Source organism: Pagrus pagrus (assembly GCF_965226575.1).
Source record: "Pagrus pagrus genome assembly, chromosome: 16".
NCBI classification, from domain to species: domain Eukaryota; kingdom Metazoa; phylum Chordata; class Actinopteri; order Spariformes; family Sparidae; genus Pagrus; species Pagrus pagrus.
The window spans coordinates 21,437,141-21,459,251 of NC_140200.1; the positions used below are offsets into that span (position 1 = coordinate 21,437,141).

Sequence of the window (22,111 nt, forward strand, 5' to 3'; positions counted from 1 at the left end):
CGTGAATATTTTCTAGTTTCCTTCATCCTCTGTGCCAGTAAACTGAATATATTTTGGTTGTGGATGAAACAAGACATTTGAGGACATCATCTGTAAGAAAATGGGATTTAGGAAATGCTCATTGACATTTTCATCTATTTTCTGGCATTTTACAGACCAAACAACTGATCAATTAACTGAGAATATCATCGACAATGAATATAATCGTTAGTCGCAGCCCTAGTGTGAGCCAGCTGGCCAATTTTCAACTGCAGTCCTTTGGTGAGCTTTGCCATATAGGATCTTAAGCGTCAGACAGGTGTCTTATCTCTTATTTTCCAAAGCTTTCTGTAACTTTTAAGTTTGATTTCCTACCTACCAGGCAGTCAAATTGATTTCCATGTATTCGCTGATTTTCAAACAAATCGACCTGCACAGACTCCAAACTAGTCTCAGCTCAGATATTCATGAACATTCAGTTATTCATATATCTTCAAAATCCAGCTTTTGTTGTGCAGTTGAGAAGTCTGCTCCTATTGGTGTGTTCAAGGACACCCAGACATCAGAGTCAGTCGCTGAAAAAGAGTTTTAAATGTTAAAAGAAAACATCTATATGCGCTCATTATTCACCTTCTGAGGTTGATTTTTTCAACAGCACAAAAAACTTGACTGCAGTGAAGTTCAATTTGATTTAATTGGATTTGTTTACACCTGTGATGTCTGTAAACACAGGAGGGAAATAGTCCTATATTATTGAACCCCGCAGTTTTATATGTGTATTTATTTAGGTCAAATTTATATGAACTGGGACTTAAAGCATAGACCAATGTAAAGCCTCCGTTAAAGTACAGATCTGTACAACAAAAGCTGCTGAGAGACTAAGCTCAGCATTTAGTCACAAAGAGGACGTTCAGCATTCATTTTCTTAAATACCAAGGAGCAGAAAGTTAAAAACCCCTCTCAATCTTCTTTAAGTGAAATTACCTCTAAAAGCTCTCCGGATGCTTCTAAAAAGGCCCTCACTGTGGACAGCAAACCAACAGGTACACACACACACACTCAACGTGGCTTTTAAACCCATCGGTTTATGGACTGTACTGGTTTGAAGCCTTTGGCAGTTTGGCCATCGCCATCTTGTTTATTTGGAGCGATTCTGACTGAGAACTTGAGTTCACTATTACCTCTTTCACACTGGTCAAATACCGATAACACCCGTCAACAACGTCTATCTTTTGTCTTCTCTGTGAATTTATATAATCAGCATTTAATCCCACGCAATAGTCACAAATTTTTCTGTAATGAAAACACAACACCTGGGTGAAAATTAGGCCGCTGGCTTGTTAATACTTTTTAAATCTGTCATTGTTCAGCGGAGTTTGAAAATGAGACTGAAGTAAAAAATATGAAATGTAACCGTTGTTAGTGGCTTCCATTCTAGTTAGCTGCTTGAGTGGTTCTGCACATGTGCGTCTCTCAACAGAGATGCCAAAAAAGCAAGATGTCTCACTCCGTAGCAACTTCTGTTATCAGCTCACATGCTAAGGAATCAGTTGATGATAGCTAGCTGTCTTGGTTAGCTGGGATATTAATTTTGATGCTAATTTTGGCTAGCTAAAAACAGGCTTAAAACAAGATGTACTGACTGGAAGAAAAATGAACAGCAGACTCCACTGTATGACTTTGGCACAACCAAGAGCTGGACAAGGCATGTTAGGCTTCACAAACGAACAACACCCAGAAACAACTTTTTTTTTTACTGAAAATGAGACCATAAATCACAAAATGAAGAACATGCTGTAATGAAGAAGACTTGAAAAGAGAGATTAAGACCATAAACTCATTAGGAAACTGTTTACTGAGACAATAAATCAAGTGAGAAGTAGGGTCATTTTCTCATTGACTTCTATACAATCTAACTTCTTTTTGCGAGCAGGGCAGTCATCTGCTGCTGAGCATTAGCACGAATGCAGTCATTTCCACATTGGCCTCACTTTTCAGAAACAGAGGCTACGTCCACTTCCTTCATGGTGACAAGCTGAGACTCAGATTGTGACATTTATGACTAAATCTCACATTCAGTCAGGACCAGTCTGGTGACTGATGCAGAGAAAGAGTCAGCCAGCAGAACCTTCAAATCAAGAACCATACTATCTGCTCTGATATATTTCACTTGATATAATGACAGTGATGTGCAGTGTTGGTCTGTGGTTAGTGATAAAGGGTAACCCTGCCAATTGTAACACATTACAGCGTGTTTACAGGTCTTGGGGAGTATTTTGTGGCTGCAGAGGAAGCTGCATGTAATCTGATAAATTGCCTCCAGTGATGTCACTTACAGTAGTGGCTTAGTTGCATTGTAGGTTATAGAGTGGTAAATTGATAAATTAGTCTGGGTAATTGATTGACTTGGTGGTTGATTAATTGTGAGCCAAAGCGGCAAGATAATTTTATAGATGTACTGATAAAAAGATAAATTATATCCAGTAAAGAATGCATGGATGTAGGTGTCATCTGGAGATGCTTATATATGGATGTATTTACAAAAATAGGAACTTTGTATGACTGATAATCCATCACTTACTAAGTGACTTACTGTTGTCATTCTGCTGGATTTATTTTTTTATTTTTTTTAGCATAGAAGAAGATGCAAGTCTGGCTACAGTAAGGAGGACGGGCATACTTGAAGAGTAAATGTGATAAAACTGATGCTTTTCTGGAGAATCAACACTCACTGTGTGATCTTGCAATTCTGTGTGTGAATACACACCACAGTGTGTTGGTTTACATAGAAAGACAACGGGTGTGCGTGTTCAGACATACACAATATGGAATAGGTAAACCTGCAAGCAAAATGCCTAAATGTGATACGAATAGATCTACCAGTACAGCCCATGATTTTTGAAAAGAAATTGAAAGAAATTACCTAACTAATTAATCAATAAGTCAAGCAGAGGACAAACCGATAAACTGAAAATAAAATTGACTATTAGTTGTTGCCCCAATTGACTGACCGTTTTTTTTTTTTTGATTGATTGACAGATCTCGGATGCAGAGTGGGAGGACATGTTGGAAGGTTTTGATGAGCGGAGTTACCTGAGTGCTCGACGCTGGAAGCCGGGTGATGACCCGTACACCTTGTACGCCTTCAACCAGAGAGAGAGCGAACGCATCCCCAGCAACCGCGCCCTGAGAGACACACGACACTACAGGTACACACTCACGCCAAAAAACCCAGAAACATGTGACACTGCACACATACGGACAAAAAAAAACCAACTTGTGACACCAATCGCACTGTTTCTGCTCTTTTGTTTCGGTTTGAGTGTTTGTGTAGGATGTTAGATTCCGTGTGGTGAACTATGTGCACAACCTGAGAAACACAACAGTCTGGTGTTTTGTAGGAATATGTATATTATACACACACTCTGGTCTGATGTATGAATCTGTCCAGAGTGTACTGCATAGAAATTAAGCTTATCGAACCCAAACTCCAGTAACCTGCAGACATGAGCACACAAGTCAGAATGCACACATGAAACTACAGATCCTCTCTCAGTATTACAGGTATACACACACACACTCACACACACACAGGCAGACACACACGGTCAAACAGTAACATAGCAGCAGGCTCCCTGGGCCTGTAATGAATCCCCTATCTGTACTGAAACAAATTTAGATTATGAAGCCAAACACGTTTTCATAGACAAACCACCAAATTACAATCCGTCCGTCCGCTAAGAAATTAAATTAAACACCAAAATAGAAATCCTCTTAGCGGAGTGCCGTTCTCGCCTGTTGGAAAGACGCTCAGCAGGAAGATAAGGAGCTCGCCACTTTGACAGCAGCCGCCTTCTTACACATTTCAGGAGATAAAAACTTCCAGGCACTTGTGGAAAGCGTGAAGAGGGCCAGTGTAGTCGGGCTACGGGTATCACACACACACACACACACACACACACACACACGCACACACACACACACGCACACACGCGCACACACACACACACACACACACACACACACACACACACACACACACACACACTCACACACACACACACACACACACACACACATTTGCTCACCTATCCTGAGCTACTGTTTCTGTGTTGCTCTCAGCAATCAAGTCACATAAGTACTCTGATCTTTCATTACACTATTAATACTTGACTTTTATAATATCATTTTTTTGTGAGAATATCAGCATAAAGCAGGTTTTCACTTGATTACATCAGAATATTTCCTGTCTTGGTCTGATGAATGATTTAATGGGTTTCTGCATGTTTACAAATGTTCATTTCATGAACCTACAGTCTTCATCTGCTTGCTTTAAACAAGGAGACAAACTTTTTCTACATGGTGTGGCAAAATCACAAATCGGATATACTTTTGCTGCTGCTTATGTATTCTGCATCTGCTTGTAAAATGTATCTAGTTTATGTCTTCACTGAATGAAATATTCATGCCCGAGGCAATTTGTTTGTACATCTGATGGAAAGATTCTAGATGTGTGGTTCATGAATTTATACATATTTCCTCTCATATTCAACTTGACATATTTGAAATGTTTTACAAAGTTTGGGTCCCCTGAGATTGCTTTTAAAGTTCTGTCAAGTTTAACATTTTCTATCAATCCAGCTTGCGCTTGTTATGATTTACCTAAGAACAGCTAAAGGAAGGATTTGCGATATTCTGCATTTATTTTCTTTTCAGGAAATGCCATGAAAAGACCAAAACCAACAGTGAGCGTATCTACTTATTCAACTTGTGATACCTTCTTCTTCTGTGCCATAGAGCTCCATTGTTGTCTAAAAACTTCTAAAAACACATCAAGTCACACTGTTTCACTGGGTGACATGTTCCTTCATTACTATTAACATACACTCTGTAGTTTATTCTGACTCAATCACTATATGTATCCACTGTCCTGCTGCCACAAATACACACTAGAGCACCAAATGTGGATTCATCCACAGCTGAAAATAGTCTCCGACAAATGCACCATTTCCTCCTGATTGAGTAACTTTTGTTAAAAGCTACTTTTTTTAATGAGTTTTTGAGATTTAGTATTAACCAGTATAGTATAAATCAATAGGGAAGTCAGCCTGTATTGAGAGATGCATTCTTGGTTATGGTCACTTCATGGGTCTTGTTACCATCCTTATACTTGAAAGAATGGGTTTATAGCAGGGCTGCACAATTCATTTAAAAATATTATGAAAATCACAATATGGCCAAGTGCAATATCCAAATTGAAGAAGCTGCAATTTTCTGTTCAAGGTAAAATGTGTGACAGAACAGCATTATAATGTCCTCAACACACAGATCTTGTCATCCATATGTAAGAAAACGTTTTTGCTTGAGTCCAACCAATGTATCCTTTGGCGTTTCAGCGTATATGTTGTCCGATATCTGATGATAAAACTTTACTTTACAGAATATAATCCAGAAAAATGTTAGACAATGACGTTTAATGTTACACTTTAAAATATCCTGCCTCCGTTATATTTCTTTGTGTAACAACATTTGAGGGATCATTGCAGTTTTGATCATTGCTCCCCTAATATCAGTATCAGTTGCGCTCTAATATCATGATTTTAATGCTAACCCGCGACATGATTTTTTTTAACCGTATTGTGTGGCCCTAATTTCTAGGTGCTACTACTGTTTTCATTTTATTTTTTCCAAATAAAAGCCATACTTTTCCTCAGAGGTGGCGCTGGCCTCGTTTGTGCTGTCTGTAATGACCTGGATGTGTCTGTCACTGTGTAAACAGGCTTTTCACATCTGCTGAGGGATGTTTGTTTTTATTTTATGGAGCTGCACGAACACAGCAAAGGTAGATTAATGCTAGAGACAAACACATCCAGCTGGAACATCCATTTGCGCCTGTTGTGCCTTTGAGCCGGCATTCGCTGGATGATTAAAGGTTACCAGGCAGCTCATGGTGACCCAGCACTCTAATAGGAAGCTGCATGTGGGCGTTAATTGGGTGGCTGTTTGTTCTGGCAGTTATGGTGAACATGACTAAGTCGTGGATGGTCGATGCCGCTGCTGCTGCTGCGGCTGGTGGTGGTGGTGGTGAGCACAGCGGGTTGTGGCTCAACGGCTCACGTAGGAAGCCAAAATCTGTTAGTGTAACTGGCAAGTACATCACTGTGTGCGTGTGTGTGTGTGTGTGTGTGTGTGTGTGTGTGTTTGTGCGAGTGTGTGCGCGCGCGTGTGGACATTTTGAAGATGTGTCCCGCGGATGATGGGGTGTATGATGTCTGACTCAATCACAGCTTGTCTGCTGCTTCTAACACGGTATGTTTCAAACTGCGTGTGTGTATGTGAGTGCACATCTCTAAGCTAATGTGCATAATTGGGTATAGTCGTTCGCCTGCATCATCTGCTGCCGAGCTGACATAAGGCAGTTGAGGAGTGTGTGTGGTTGACGGAGAAAGTGAGAAGTGTGTGTAGGAGGCGGGAAACCAGGGATACGCTTACACATTAATCTGTTAGCAGGGAGGTAGGGGGCTGATAGTGCTCATTTATCTCTTATAGGACAGCAATGAAGGGTGTGTGTGTGTGTATGTGTGTGTGTGTGTGGTGAGGAAGGGGGTTAGCTGTTATGTGATTATCTGTTAACTCAGTTACTGTGTAGCTGTAGATCTCAGGAGCGCTTGGCAGGGAAAGTGATAGCACCCCATACTCTGCGAGGAAGGAAAAAAAACTGCAGTGAAATCCTCGACTGAAGCCTCCGAGGTTTGTATTCTTAGAAACACATTCTTTTCTTTCTACTGTAAACCCACTGAGGTGCTTCCTTCACTTTGGCTCTGTTTCAAAGGGGGGTATCTGGTGGAAATTCAAGGTGGTGTGACAGTAATTTATAGAAAGAGCACAAAAGGTGAGGGAAAGGAAATATGGAAGGACTGGTGGGAGGAGATTTGAAAAACATGACACTGGGATAGTTGAAAATTACAGCATGATGGTAGATAGAGCTGCAGTGATTATTCGATTAGTTCTCAACCATTAAATTAATGGCCAACTATTTTGATAGACGATATATCAGAAAGAAAATAGTCAAAATTCACTGATCTCAGCTTCTTAAATGTGAATATATCCTGGTTTCTTTCCTCCTCTATGACAGTGATCTGAATATATTATATTATAGTATAAGACTTTTGAAAATGGTGTCTCGGGCTTGGGGAAACTCTGATCAACACTTTTCTACCATTTTATAGACCAAAGCGGATGGGCGTTTTTCAAAGTCATATTGTCCGTGATCTTTCTCTCCAAGATGGAGTCTACCATTTTGAGCAGCTTCTTTAGATAAAATGTGAGGTGAATTTTGAGCTGGAGTTGTTTTGGACCACAGTCAGCGGAGACATTGATGGAGTGACAGTGAGGATGCTTCCTGGCACCCGTTCTGTGTGACAGCTCAGACAGACCGACTTCAAAGCATATCAGTATGCAGCTGTTTTCACTTATTATCCTGCAGACCCTCTCCTTTGTCTCACCTTCATGGCGTCTTTTGACTACTAAGCATACATTTTTATTGTGTTTTTTAAAGCATGCAATAACCAATTATTACCATAGGTGCTACTTGAAAGGTTTATCTTGCAGGTTAGTAATAGAGCTTGGACTCAATTGTCATCTCTTGCTTCAATTTTATGAAAAAAAATATGTCGTTGTTACCAAATTATTCGCAGTAATCAACGTTTCCCCTTTTATAACCAAGTTTTACAGTTAAGTTTTATATAGAGAAGGACCTTCAGAACAATCTATCTGTAAAACAGACATTTACAAGTTGTTTTGAATAAACACATTATAAAACAAGAGAAACTCAAACCTCATCACTACAAAGGAAAGTCAATGTTTTGATTGACAGGTGATGTCTGGGTAATGTAGTGCAGACACACCTCAGTAAAGAGCCTAAATATAAAGACACAGAGATGTAAGAGAATCTGGTAGAAATTACCACTCTAAAGGAAAGCTCCAGTAGAGAAAGCACAGCAGGTTTAGACAGGAGGCTCCTGGTGTGTTATTTTCCCAGTGGGGACACGATAACCTAAAGATTAGAGAAACAAGCTTTTGACCTGCAGATGCATGGCTGGTCTCCCTAGAGCCTGCAGGCTGGAAGAAATCTGGAAAAATATTCGGATACTTGATCCCAGACACTGTGGATGCACTGGATGGCTTCCACAGGGATGAATGCAATACAGGTATAATATCTTCTTTCTTTTGGATTGTGGACGCATTTAAATATTATTGATCTTTAGAGCAATTATATGGTGTACTAGTAGTAAAATAACAGATTTTAGACTCTAGTTTTTACATTGCGTTGCCTATACCTGCGCTCATTTGCCTAAAATAGATTTTGTTGAGGTTGTTTGTGAGAGTCAAAGTGTGCATGCACATGTGTTCTGACACACATAAAAAACATCTTTTTGGCACTTTTGGCACAGAATGTTGTGAGTTAAAAGTCCCAGTGTTCGGAAGGCGTCGTGAAAACCAACCTGGTTCTGGTTTGTCAAACAGATTGAGAACCACTGCTTTAGAAGAGAGAAGGTGTGACATTATCTGGCATTAGTCTGGACTGAATATCTACATGTATGCTGTCCTGTATTACATAGAAACTTACAAGTATTTCCTAGTAGCAATTTATAGCAAAAATTGAACATTTTTAGGAACTTCCAGTTGTCATGTCTTCCAGTTTTTGTTGCTGCTTCCAAGTATCAACTAGTGAGGGTGAAACTAAGCAATATTTGTTAACTGTTTCATTGTGTTGGGTTACTTACTAAAACATTAAAATTAGGGCTGCAACTAACGATTATCTTCAACTTTAATTATTCTGCAGATTATTTTCATGATCATCCCCTTAATTGTTTAGCCTATGAACAGGATTGTGAAAATCACAATTTCCCAGAGCCCAAAGTGACATCTTCAGATTGCTTCTTTTGTCCAACCATCAGTTCAAAACCCAACGACAAGCTGCAAATCCTCACACAAACAATATTTGCTTGGAAAATGACAAATGATTAATCAATTATCAAAATAGTTAATTAATTAATTAGTTTTAATTTTAAGTTAATAACTTTCTGCTGACTAATTGATTGACTTATCTTTACAGCTCTAATACAAAGATGAAATAAACAGAGACAAGGACAGGTAACATACATTTTTCCATGTTATGGTTTCCTTTGCAAGATGTCTCTAAATCATCCAACATCCAAATTATTTTGGATTTTGTTTTTATTTTGTTTTTGTCTAGTTGCACACAAAAATGAGAAAACCATTTGAAGCCATCACTTTTTATCCCATCATTGGCCTACTTAGCCTAATATGAGCCTTTCTTTAGGTGCAGTAGCAACACAAATATGAATTATAGGAACTGTTAATGTGAGAATGTAGATCCAATCGAGATTAGTTCCTGGGGCCATTTTGTCGTATGAAAACTGGAGCCAAACCACTACTGTACCCCAACAGCATACATATGTCTTGCAGACGTCTGCGCAAATTACTGCGGAAAGACAAAGTATGGCGAGCGTGTGATAAATCAGAAGACATTGCCAAGATGTAGGCATTTGGTTAGTGTCTCGGCATCATCTTCCAATTAGTAAATGCTCCCTAAACTATGTCCTTCTGACATTACTTCACTTCATTGTGCCAACGTCTAAATTACATGGGAACTCCCTGAGTACTCAGTCACAATACAAAGCTAAATGTTTTTTTTACATTAAGTGAGCTTCTCATTGGCTACATTTACATCTTATTTGTACGGTAGTGTCAACTTATTGTTGTTTATTTGTTAAGAAGAGTTCGTCTGGCTCCAGTAACCTACAAAGTCAGAAAGAAGTCGAAAACAAACCACAAGTTGCAAAGTGTTCCTTCAGAAATCTGTGGTTGACATGTTTTTGTACAGTCGTACATTTTTGCTTGACTGTTTTCGACATTTACCTTCAAAGTGTCTGTTCACTCGGGCGATCAGTTGTATTGTGTGTGTGTGTGTGTGTGTGTCGGTGTGCTATTGAGTCCCTGCTTTAAAAAACTGGTGTTTTTAGGTATGAAGGGGAACCAGTGAGGTGTGGAGAGATTTTTCTTTTAAAGCAGTGTTTCATCTTTTTGGGAGGGGAGGCAGATTGTTCAGGTGGTTATTGTGTATGGGGGAAGTGCTCTGTCACTATCTCAAGTTTGGAGGAGGAGGCGAGGACAGGGATGAGAGGAGAGCAATAGATGGCTTAGGGAAAGATGGGCAGATAGGGGAGAGAAGGTGGTTGTAAGAGGAAAGAGGAAGAAGAGGCAGCAGAAGAAAAGTCAAGAATGGATTAGTAAGAGGAGACAAGGAGAGGTGGAGGAGAAGAGGAGATGGGGGAGATGCCACAAGCTGCTGAGAGGAGACATAATTGCCACATGCAGAGCTTGAGAGGCTGTGTGCGTGTGCGTGAGTGTGCGTATGTGTGTATAAACCACTCCACTCCAGTGCTCTGCCATTATCTCGGTGAACAGGGGAACCTCCCTCCGTCTGCTCTCCGACAGACAGGCAGTCTATAAGCCCAGCAGCCGCTCCACCGCAGGGATTAGATCCAAGCATGAAGACAATGGGCTGATACTGAACGTAGAGGAAACATGTCCTACAGTACGACACAATGGGTTGATATGGCAACAAGAACTGCACGAGAAAACTGTTCTAATGCAAGGCGAATGAAAACCAAGAGGAAATGTAATGTTTAGTGTAAGACAAATTGTATAAATGGTAGCACAAGTTTGAAACAATAAAGAGTAAGAAAAGGGATTCATGGAACTTTTGTGAACCTGTCATAATAACAACAGCTCGGTTTAGTTCCTGAGTGTATCCTTTCACAATCTTTAAAGTCAGAATATAGTACCTCAAGAATGAATTTCACACATTTTAAAAGAATATGCCGCTGAAAACCTGCTAGTTAATGAAGTTGTTTAAATTTGAGCCTTGCTGAACATGTTTTCCAAATTGCATATATGTTGTCTTCCTCTGAAAGCGCAAGGAACCTAAAAAAGAAGGAAAGGTCATCACATCACTGAATCTTGCTTTGGTGCCAGACTGGTGCAGGTTGTGTTGGAGTCAGTGGGAGATCTTGCGGGAGTGGCGTCATCTTCATCAGGTGTCTTTCATTTCATTGAGAAATATTTGAACAAGCTCATCTGAAAATGCAGTCAGCAGTTACATCATGGCGTGTAGATATTCGCTTATGCTATCAATTAGTTGACTCACGTTAGCGACACTGAGTTGAGTTGGCACCGGGCCTAATTAACTTAAGCTGCCGATCAGTGACATAGTGACCCCTCCTTCTTTTTGTAAGTTTCTTGTGAAACCTTAAAGCCAAAATCATCATCTTCTTCTTCTTCTTCTTCTTCTATTCTTCTGTGTTTATTGCCAAATCGTGAACCAACTTTTAATGTACATACCACGTACAGTATTGGAGTGTGCAGATGCTGCACTTTTCAAGTGAATGAAGGCAGTTTGGCTTTATATAATCAGCTCTATTTATCGGCTATAATTTCATATATAATATATATATAATACATATATATAATTTCAAAATAATAATGCTAATATACATTTCTCATTCTTCAGCCAATAGTTTATTGTGCAATCCTAGTTCAAATGTGTCCTGCTGCATCTACTTAATGTGTACTTTACAGAAGACAAGGAACTTGTAGGTTGATTAGAGCATAATTCATCACTCTATTTTTCATTCTTTTGGAGTCTCTTGAACCATTAGTTTTGAATGAAGCTTCTGTTCATTTTTTTTTATCTCAAAACCTCTGGCATAGATAGATACCACAAGAGATGAGTATTTTTCATGTTATCCGTTATCAATCAAATAACAGGTAAAGGGATGTTTGAGGTAAAGACAATAGCGTAACTCAGCAACACTTTAAGATTAAATTGGTGTATAGCAAAAGGAAACTGAAACAAGAGAGGCGTCCTCTGGTCCTGAGAGAAATGTCCCCACGTTGAAGCGGGGAAAGGGTGTAAAATTATCACTTCCCTCTCCTGTGAAGCACAACTGAACAACACACCACACTGCACAGATTTGTCATTTTCTTTGTTTTGCCAGGGTGGGAGATGTGATAACGCTCCTTTGTTTTGTTGTCACTGCTCCAAAATGGAGTCATATTCCTCGTATCAATCGGCAACCAGAGACAAGCAAAACATCAACGGTTACAGATTGGTTACTAATTATTTCATAGCATTGTGACCCAGTGATCCTTGAACACTTATCACTAACTAGATCATGCAGTCATCCAATAACCCCGTCCATGCCTTTGTGTGTCTGTGTCTGCGGAGTGTGAATGTGTGAGCGTGAGTGTGTACGCTGGCGTCAGCGTCTTTCGCACTCAGTCAACCTCTTAGTCATGTTTCCATGAATCACAACATGCAGCTAAACATTAATCACTGTATTAGCTTTGGTGCCTCCTACACTGACGCTTATCATCCTTCTCAGATCACGGACCCCGAAAAAACACAAAGAAAAAGAACCCTCAGTGCTCTGCCACTGAATGATTTTTATTTTTCTCGTCAAGCTCGTTTATTTGATTACCTGCTCCAGTGATGAATGATCACAGAGTCTGGTATCAAAAGCAGATGGAGGAAACATAAAACACCCTCGAGGCTCTGATTCGCTGTGAACCGATGTTCTGCAAGATGGCTGGGATTTGAAAAAACATGTTTGACCTCCAGAAGCGCAGAAACATAATTCTTTGCATTACTATATTCACTTTCTGCAAGTAAACACTGATTTGGTGATTTGCAAGTCAATATATGTCTAGACGTTTAGATTGAAGAGGCTAAATTGATTGAAAAGGGAAAGTTTCTTATTCAACCAGTCTGGTTCCAGACCTCTGAATAACCGCCCACATTTCAGATTCTTCTCGCTGATTTAAATAGATCCGATGGTCTGCTCAACAACAACTGTTTCTCTGTTTGGGAAAACAGCTCATACAATCAGACCTCTGTCAGTTGTATTAAGGATAGCAGCATCATCTTTCTGTGCCAGAACCAGAACTACTGACAGAAAAAATGGCTTAATGAGGAGCTAAAACAAGTGTGGTTGAGATTGACATAGCTACTGTATACTAATTCTTATTACTTGACTTAAAGAAATAGAAATTGACAAACATCAAGTTAGCTGCTTCCAGAAATCACTACAACCAACCACTTCTTTATCAAACTAAAACATGACACGCCAGATTTGTCAGCTGCTCTCGATTGGTAGGCTCAAGAGCACTACCCCTCCCAGACACAACAAATCAGACTAAATGATGAACAAAAACAAGACAATAGTTCAGTCTGCTTATCACTATCTGATTCAACAGCATGTCATGACCATATTTCAGTGTTACCCCTTGATTCCGCTGAGCGTTTTGTTATTTCCTCCATGCAGCTTCATATCCCATCGGGACCATTACAGTAGTGTAGCATGCCTGCTTATTTTGTCATTTCTCCTTGATTTTTGTTCTTCTTCTGTGGTTAAGTAGGCTTCATAGTTAAATCGTTTAATTATTTATCTGTTTTAAGAATATTTATTGTTATTATTTATTATCTGCTTTTGATCAGTCAAATAAATTGAATCTGTATATATTGTGAAAAACATTGTTTTCAAAAAATTCCTGTCCAAACCAGTGAAATTGGACTCACTCAAGCAGTGAAGCCTTTTTAAAAAATAAGTCTGAGACTTTGAGCAAGGTGTGAAACCTCAGAGAGACCTTTGATCATTCATAACTCTTTTAAACAGAATCTGAAGTCCTCCGCTTGAGTCTGAACTCTGGTTCACCGGTCCAAGAAGTATCTTTGTCAGAAAACACATGATGACTCTTGTCACGTTCACCACTGTTTACACCGAATTTAACAAACAGCACAAACCGCGGCAGAAAGCTCTCTGTGAGGCGAGGAAATCCCCCTGGTGTTTTGTGGGTAATCTGCTGATGTGGAACCTGAGCTGTGAAGCACCCCGGTGCTCTACAAGAGCACAGAGTGACAGTGACGCTAAGCAGCTTTACCGTAGCTAGCGCCTCAGCTAACCGCCCCACTCTGCCTCCGAGACGACTGCATGTCGAAACAATCACAGAGCAGACGGCGTTACAACTGTATCTGCTCTGATACCTGATTAGATTTGTTTGGCTCTTATTTCGCTTCGGTGCTTTTGGATTCTGTCCTTTTTTCATCTTTTTTGCAGTGTTTTCCTCCAAATTCCTACTTTGCCTTTGTATTATGCGCTTTGTTAATGAGTGCAGAGAATCAGAGGGAATTACATTGTGAGAGAAACACTGAGTGTGTTTGAAACATGAGGCAGAGCCGGTCCTTGAAATAGACTGAGACGGTGGATCTGAGTGAAGCTCTGATGTCTCATTGATTTCACCTCTTAAATCCACTTCAGTCGTGAAGGCGAGATGGAGAAGAAGAGGCGGAGGCAGATTAAAGACAGAGTTTTTAAGCCCTCATATATTTCAGGCACGGATAGTGAAACTTAAAGAAACAGTCCAGCCCGAAACACTTAAACACAGTTATTGGTGTTGTGTTTTGCACTGCTGCTTGTGTTGTTTGGTGTTTTAAGAAGTAGACAGAGCAGGTTGAAGAATAGAGGGTTTGACACAAAAGTAAGGTCCAAATCTCATCACAAAATAACACAGAAGAGGATTGTGATGGCCATGATGGTATCTAGAGCAGTAGTTTCCAATGTGGGAGTCAGGACCTTCACAAGGAATTGCATTATTTTATACACAGATTTGCAGTCTTTCTAATCTTCGCTGTTTTCTTGGGAATTATGGAGTATTTAACATCTTCAGGCCTTTGATTATTCAAATCAAGCCATCTGAAAAGGTAGATCGCTTTTTGGTTGACCTGGACACAACCAGTGAGGATGGGTCACAATAGACACACAGGGGAGCACAAGGCAAAATAATCCATGTAGTCCACAAATCTAGAATGTCATGATTTTTAATCTTATCAAAATGTTGTGATACAGCGACCCCTTGTTCTTTGTATGGAAGTATCTGCATAATTTGTCCGTCTATTGTAATTCAGATAATCAAAAACAAGTAATTAAGGACTAACTACATCCAGACTAACAGTCTTTCTTTGCTCTGTCGCCTCCTATTAAGTACAGCACTTTGCAATCGATACTGTACAATCATCAGTTTGGTATGCAAGTACAATGGATCTCACCCAGCTGTGAATATGAGTAAGGTAAATTGGTAAGTCAGAGGACATCTGATGGACAGGTGGAGAGGTGCTAAAAGTTCCTTAAAAAAGCCTGATCTCTTCCGATCTTGGAAGCTAAGCAGGATGGTTAGAACTTGTGTGGGACAAATGCATTGTTGGCCTGCAGGGGCGAATTGGGGGGTGTAACCAGTCAAGTCACCCCTGCTTGAAAAACTGCTAATTGTCCCGTTGGTTTCACTTTTCAGACATGGAAACTTCGTACATATTTTAAACAGTCAATGATAATAACTATATCACTGAATAAAAAGACAAGCCACATGAGTAATTCATGAATCCTGTTTGGAATTATACAACATGGCTGCCTTGCAGCCTATAGACTGCTGTAACATATCAGTATTAAAAAGAAATGACTTCAATTACATGCTGTGAAATATGATAATGGTTATAACACCGCTTTTATTTCACACTTTAATGTCAAATTTATGTACCGTCTACCTCGACATGGCTTCAAGTGGGGCTGTGTAATGGCAGTTTACATGAGCGTGTGATTGTGTGTGTGTCACAGAGGTTGTGGCAGCCATCGATTGGCCCAGTCACATATTGATCCGTCTTCATTGACTGGCTGGTGTAAGTGCCTGTCAACCATCCTGTCACCACTACTCCTCACAAGAAAGATCACTGTTGCAGCCACTTCTTCTTGTCTGCCTCTGCTATGTGTGTTACTCTCGTATTGAGCAACACTGATTTCTTTTTCTGTCGTGACCAACTTCCATTCCTCCCTTTTTTCTCCCTTTTCTTGGTGCTTGTCCTCTCTTGACTCCCCTCTTTCTGTTCTCTTCCCTTATTCTTCCTCCTCCATTTCCTGTCGTTTTTTCCCTCCCTCCTCCATCTTCTGTCGCCTGTGCTTCAGGCCATATTTAAATTGAGCTAGACCAGGAACCAGTCAATACTGCCTCATCCCTGCAGGTGTGTATTTTGTGAGGGGAAGAGGCAGATAGAAAGAAATTGACAGCCCTCAGTCCAGATCCAAATGAGTCAATATTACTAATCCAGTTTTCATTATGTGTTTGCTATGAATGTGTTTACAAGTGTATGAACTAATCTATGACCTCTGTGCAACCTCAGTGAGAAAATACATATCTGGTGTGAAAACGTGACTATACGACTGTACATTAGTTTATCTTTACAATAATAGTGAAGTGGGAGCAAGTCACAACATTATTTAGTTTTCCTATACCAATACTGTTGATACTGACCACACTACATTAAAGTCACTGGAATCATTTTTATCATGACCAAATGGAGGAACTTATAGGAGAAATACATATTTTTATAATGACACAGACAGTAAAACATTTATTTAATATGGATTGGCCAGTGGTAACTTTTGTCCAAAGCTGCAATTAAGAGCATTCAGACGCATTCAGAACCAGAGCTGCATCAATTCATCTATTAGTTGTCAACACTTAAACTAGAGTGGCACTCAATTGAGCGCATACCTCTGCCAAGGCCCAACAGTCCACTGTAATTTATTCAAGCCTAATCCAATATCTAACTCTATAGCCTGCTATCACTGTAAATTTTACCCATAACTGCTTAACCATAATTTAAGATCACCAGATCCATGATCAGCATCAAATTGTACTCACTCATAGATATCAGCCACTTAAATTAGCCTGATTTTTTTCATCAAGATCCATGCATTATTCACTGAGGGATTAACCAAAATGTCAAAAAACATCTCACCATGTTTAAGTAAGGGAAGGTCCCTTTTGCGGATCCACACCAAAAGTTAATGGGGTCTATTCTGGGCCAAGACCCATCCTCCAAGGACTCCAAGTTTTGTGGAAATCCCCTCATTAGTTTGGGGGTAATTCTGCTGACAAACCAACCAACCAACCAACCAACAACCAAACACCATGGTTGAAAACATAACCTTCTCGATGGAGGTAATTATGTGCCAGCTATTTTGATAATCAGTTAATCGGTTTGAGTAAGTCTTTGAGAGAAAAAAGTTAAAATTCTTGACTCTACCTTCTTAAATGTAAATGTTTTCTGGTTTCTTTACTCCTCCCTGACAGTAAACTGAATATCTAAGGATTGTGGACAAAAAACATTGACAAAGACATTTGAACACGTCATCACCATTTTCTGATATTTCATAGACTTTTCATAACTAACTGTTCATCGAGAAAATAATCGAAAGATGAATCAACACTGAAAATAATCGTCAGTTGCTGCCCTCGTCAGAACAAGAGCTAGACGTCCTCATAATTTTTCAAGAGCCTCCCGTCTGAACAAACAACTGAGAGCAGATTCAGTGCTTAAATCCAAGTACAAGCCAGTGAGGGGTTATTAGTCATGGGATGTCTACATGTGGTCTGGTTCAAATAGCAAAATTCTGTTGTTGTTGTTGTTGTTGCTGTTCAGCAGAAGAAGCACATGATTGATTGATTTAGTGTCTTTCTAGTTTTTAGCTCCAAATTCTGAAAGCTGGTATCGTGTCTTCAACACTAATTTGTTTTAATTTTACCAGGCGAGACATTAGGAACTATTTCTTGGCAAGTACCAAGTGTGCAAGTGATGGTTGTTATAGATACCAAATGTCTTGTATCTCATAAACGATTGTTATAACAAGCAAAGTTATAACATAAATGTTTGAAAAATTATCACGTTATCTGTTTTTGTTATTGTCACTGTTTGATATGTATTGTTGTTGCTACCATTAGGGCTGCACAAAAAATCTAAATATTATCGTAATCGCAATATGATCAAGTGCAATATCCAAATCGCAGGAGCTACAATTTTTTGATAAATGAATTAAGTGATTATTATAATTACTGCAAGTATTGTCTCAGTATGTCTTTAAAGACTCTTCAAGTGAAAAAGACACATTCTAGTCTTCTGGACTAGTGCAGTGCAAGGTTAGTGTTGATGATATTGCAAACAGCTGGGTGGGACTTCATGCTGAAACCCTCCAACATCCTCTTAATGTACAGTCACACACGCACGCACACACACACACACACACACACACACACACACACACACACACACACACACACACACACACACACACACAATCCAAAACTTGCACACAATCACGCACAAAAGCATGTTCAGTCTCCCCTGCTGAGTTGTTGATAATTACAACTAATACACTGCAGTAAACACCCGCCTACACACACACACACACGCACACACACAGTGTTCAGAGGGCGTTTTATTGCAGTTCGGAGCTGCTGGGCTTCTGTTTTCTAAGTAACATGCAGAGTTCACTATTAAATTTCAGCTGACGAAGCTGAGAAGAAAATGCATGAGAACTTAAAAAACTTGCATTTAATCTGATTAACAAGTAAGAGATGGACAAAGTAAATAATTAAATGTACTGATAAATGAGTTCAAATGAATAATTAACAAGTGAGTGAAGAGGTAAACAAAGGAGAAAATGAACACAGGTGACAGACGGACGAGTGCTTGAAACAACAAACTAATCAGATTTTCAAAGTGTTAGAGAGATGAAGTCGACATCAGACGCAGCATCACAGACTGACAAAACCTTTCAACTCTCATATACTTCAGTCAAAGGATCATAAATGAGAAGGCTTATCCGGCTTTTATCTTTGATATTATCAGATTGCTTACAAAACTCTGAAACAAGGGAAATAGCTGTCAGTGAGTCTACGAAAGATTTTTAGATACAGGCAGAAATTGATATTTTTGTGTCAGTAAATATTTTTTATTTTCATTTTATAGGTCCGCAAATTTAATGATAGATTTTTTCAGTGGTCGTAGTAATTATGATGGGAGCAAAGGAGGAAGTCAGGAGATGTAGTATAAGAGCTACAAAGTCAGCAGATGAAACAGTTGGAGTCGACAGATGGGTCAAACAAACACAGGACTTACTGTACTGTACTTACTGTACATCATGTACGTAATGTAACTTTAATTTAATAACATACTTATTTGAATCCAAACCATAATCTTTCCTAAACCTAACCAAGTTAACCACATGACGACAAAGGTCCAGTACGCTGCCTTTTGCTGGTACTTGGTAATGGTCATGTATGTCATTTTTGGAGTCACTGGCAATCAATCTATGCAATCGTTTAGGTATGAGGATGTGTTGAATTTACTTGAGGCATTTCAGTTCCTTTTGGATTCTCTTTCCTGAATTTGTTTTAAGGCATATTTATTAAAACATCTTTCTTTAATGCCAGTTAATCACAAGTCAACCAGCAATCTTTGGATCCAAACCATGTGACTTCCATGCTTGTCGTTTGTGTCAGGTTGTCCTCTCAGAACCAAGGTCAGTCTAGCTGTCGCACTGAGCTGAGTGGCCAATTGAAACCAAGAGTGCTGAAACCAGCAATTCACACGGTCCTTTCATAAAGCCATTCTCCCCCAGTTACTGATTAATGCACGTGCACATACTGTATGAATGGACAGACAAACAGGAGGTTTTATTTTGGGCACACATACACACTGTGTATATATAAGCCTTAGTGTTCACATGAAAATACAAATACACATAGTGCCTTACTCACACTGCTTGGCTTTTTCAGTTGGCTGGTCTGTAACGATTAGATAATTTAAGCCTGAATTTGTTTCCTCCTTCCGGCTTTTGTCGAACAACTGCAGTACGTTCCAGCTCAGCATGATGGAGTTCACAGAGAGCAATCTGAACAAGCTCGTATAGATCCTGGTACACAAACACACACACACACGCACACACACACCTACACTAGCCTTTTTGGTGCCTGAAGCAGGATTACCATTAAATAACCGCTTAATTTCCCAAGTTTTTTATGGTGGCTTAAAATGTATTTATCATACTTAGTAAATTTTTAGAGCTCTCATGAAGCCCAAATTAACCTACACATGTAATATGCACAGGCATTTATAAACACATATACTGCACAAAGTCCATGTAAACAGGCACAAGCAAATACACACATTTGAGTGCTTGAATAAACACACACACAGGGAGAAAGTGCAGCCCGGAGTGTTTTCCTTGTTTGAAGTGATCAATAATGACAGCTGAGAAATACGCAGAATACAGATGGATCATCAGCACGTCGGATGTGGACCATTCATCAGCTCAAATCGAGCGTGGTGAAATATATAGATGTTCTAGCCAAGTGAAACATCGCCTCACATTACATTACATTTAACTGACTGGCTTTTAAGTGGCTCGCTCGGGCATGAAGACTTTGTCAAACACAAGTTAACACCCACTCAAGGATGTTTAAAAAAATGCACCGAGGCTCCAGGTTGTTTTGTTACTTTTTAAAGATAAGGTGTTTTAACCAGGAGGTTCAGCAGATACAGGTTCTTATCCCAGAACAGCATCATTATAAGATACTAAAAGAGAGGAATTCAGGGGTCAGCGGTCACAGGAACAAAAGAATAGGTGGTACATATGAGCCTGTTGAATACAAAGAAAAATCCTCAGTGAGAGCTGACGTAAGGGCTAAGGAGAAGATTTCTTATCAATTTAAGGTATTGCCACAATCACGGATGGAGATGGTCTGACTTCCTGGGAAAAATAGCCAGTTTTGGGTGTCCCACAAACCGCTGGAAAATGTCCACAGCCTTCCTTAAAAAAACACCAGGTTTTGACACCACAAAAATGAATGGAAATGTCTCCACGGCATTGGATAACATTCCAAAACGGACAATCGGACTTTAAACACACACTTTATGCCTTGATTGGAAAGCTGTCTTTCTTCCTGGCTCTGTTTTTTTTTAATTCTTGACTATTTTCCATGTGACCAACGGAATGCAACACTATGAATGCCTTCATACAGAGACTGACTGAAAATGTGTGACCTTATCTCCATATTGACACGATATTGTGTCTCCCTCATCTCTATGATGGCTGGTCTTTAAAGGCCGCCTTCGGGTGTGGCCTCTTGGATCGGATATTTCCATGATCAGACGACTGATCTTACAAACTAGCTGGACCATTCAAGTTCCATCTTCCATGCAGGTTTGGGTCAAATTAGTGCCTAAAATACAAGCTTAATTTCTAACCATTAAATGTCACTAATATGACTACCTTTATATTAGATGATATATTTGAGGGTTGCAGTTAGTATTTTAACCAGCAAATTCTGTGTCAATGCTGTTTTATCAGATCATCTTTTTTGTCTGATGAGCCAGGGACAGTCTGTACTGGTAGCCTTATTTATATTGACAACCTGCTGTAGATGGTCCAAATCCTGCAGAAGCAAAAGTGATGGCAAGCTCTAGTGAAATAATAAGAAGCTGCTACCTGAGAGTTTTCTACATTGTTATTTATAATACAAAGGAGCAAGCAGACATTTGTTAACAGTTAAGTTTTTCAATATGGGTATTTTACCAGATCCAAAAGTGACCCATAGTTATCACTCTGTATCATTGGCTTTGTTTTTGGTTCAGGCTGAAAAGTGTTGTTTTGTATTGGGCAGGAATGAATGGAGCCAAGTGGAGCACAGGCTAAAATTTGAGGCCTGGGCAGTTACTCTAATCATCCCTGAGGGCCTTTGGATGACAAGTGGCACCCACTCAGACGCTGTTCATTTTCAGTCAGAGGCAGGGAGGTCAGGGCAGTTTGGCAGGCAGAGTGGAGAACTGGCTCAAAATGTCCCTGGCAAATGTTTGTCTGTGGCCAATTTCATCCATTCAGAACCTGTGAGATTGTGAAGCAGTTTCACCACAGAGGTGACCAATCAGTATGCAGAACTTTAGCCAATGAAATTACAGTTTACCTTGATGTTTGGGACACTTGTTGCTCAAAGCTTCAGGCAGGTACATCAGCCTCGATAAAGGAGATGATTTGTGTAAGATACGGGTACATTATAGAAAATTTAACATAAAAAAAATCATCAAGTACTGAAGTTTTGGGTTGGTATTCAGCCCGAAATTCGAACCCAAAACGACTGTATTTGATGATCTCGG

At 39.6% G+C, this 22,111-nt stretch overlaps 1 protein-coding gene across 3 annotated transcripts in view; it reads left to right on the plus strand.

Moving 5' to 3' along the window:
• galnt14 (UDP-N-acetyl-alpha-D-galactosamine:polypeptide N-acetylgalactosaminyltransferase 14 (GalNAc-T14)) overlaps positions 1-22,111 on the plus strand; it is a 194,687-nt gene that overhangs the window by 43,693 nt on the left and 128,883 nt on the right. For all 3 annotated transcript variants that reach the window (XM_084378396.1, XM_084378395.1, XM_084378394.1), the window contains one exon: positions 3,019-3,188. In XM_084378396.1, coding sequence (XP_084234522.1) covers positions 3,043-3,188 — 146 coding nt within the window. In that variant the 5' untranslated portion in view covers positions 3,019-3,042. The remainder of the gene's footprint in view (positions 1-3,018; positions 3,189-22,111) is intronic.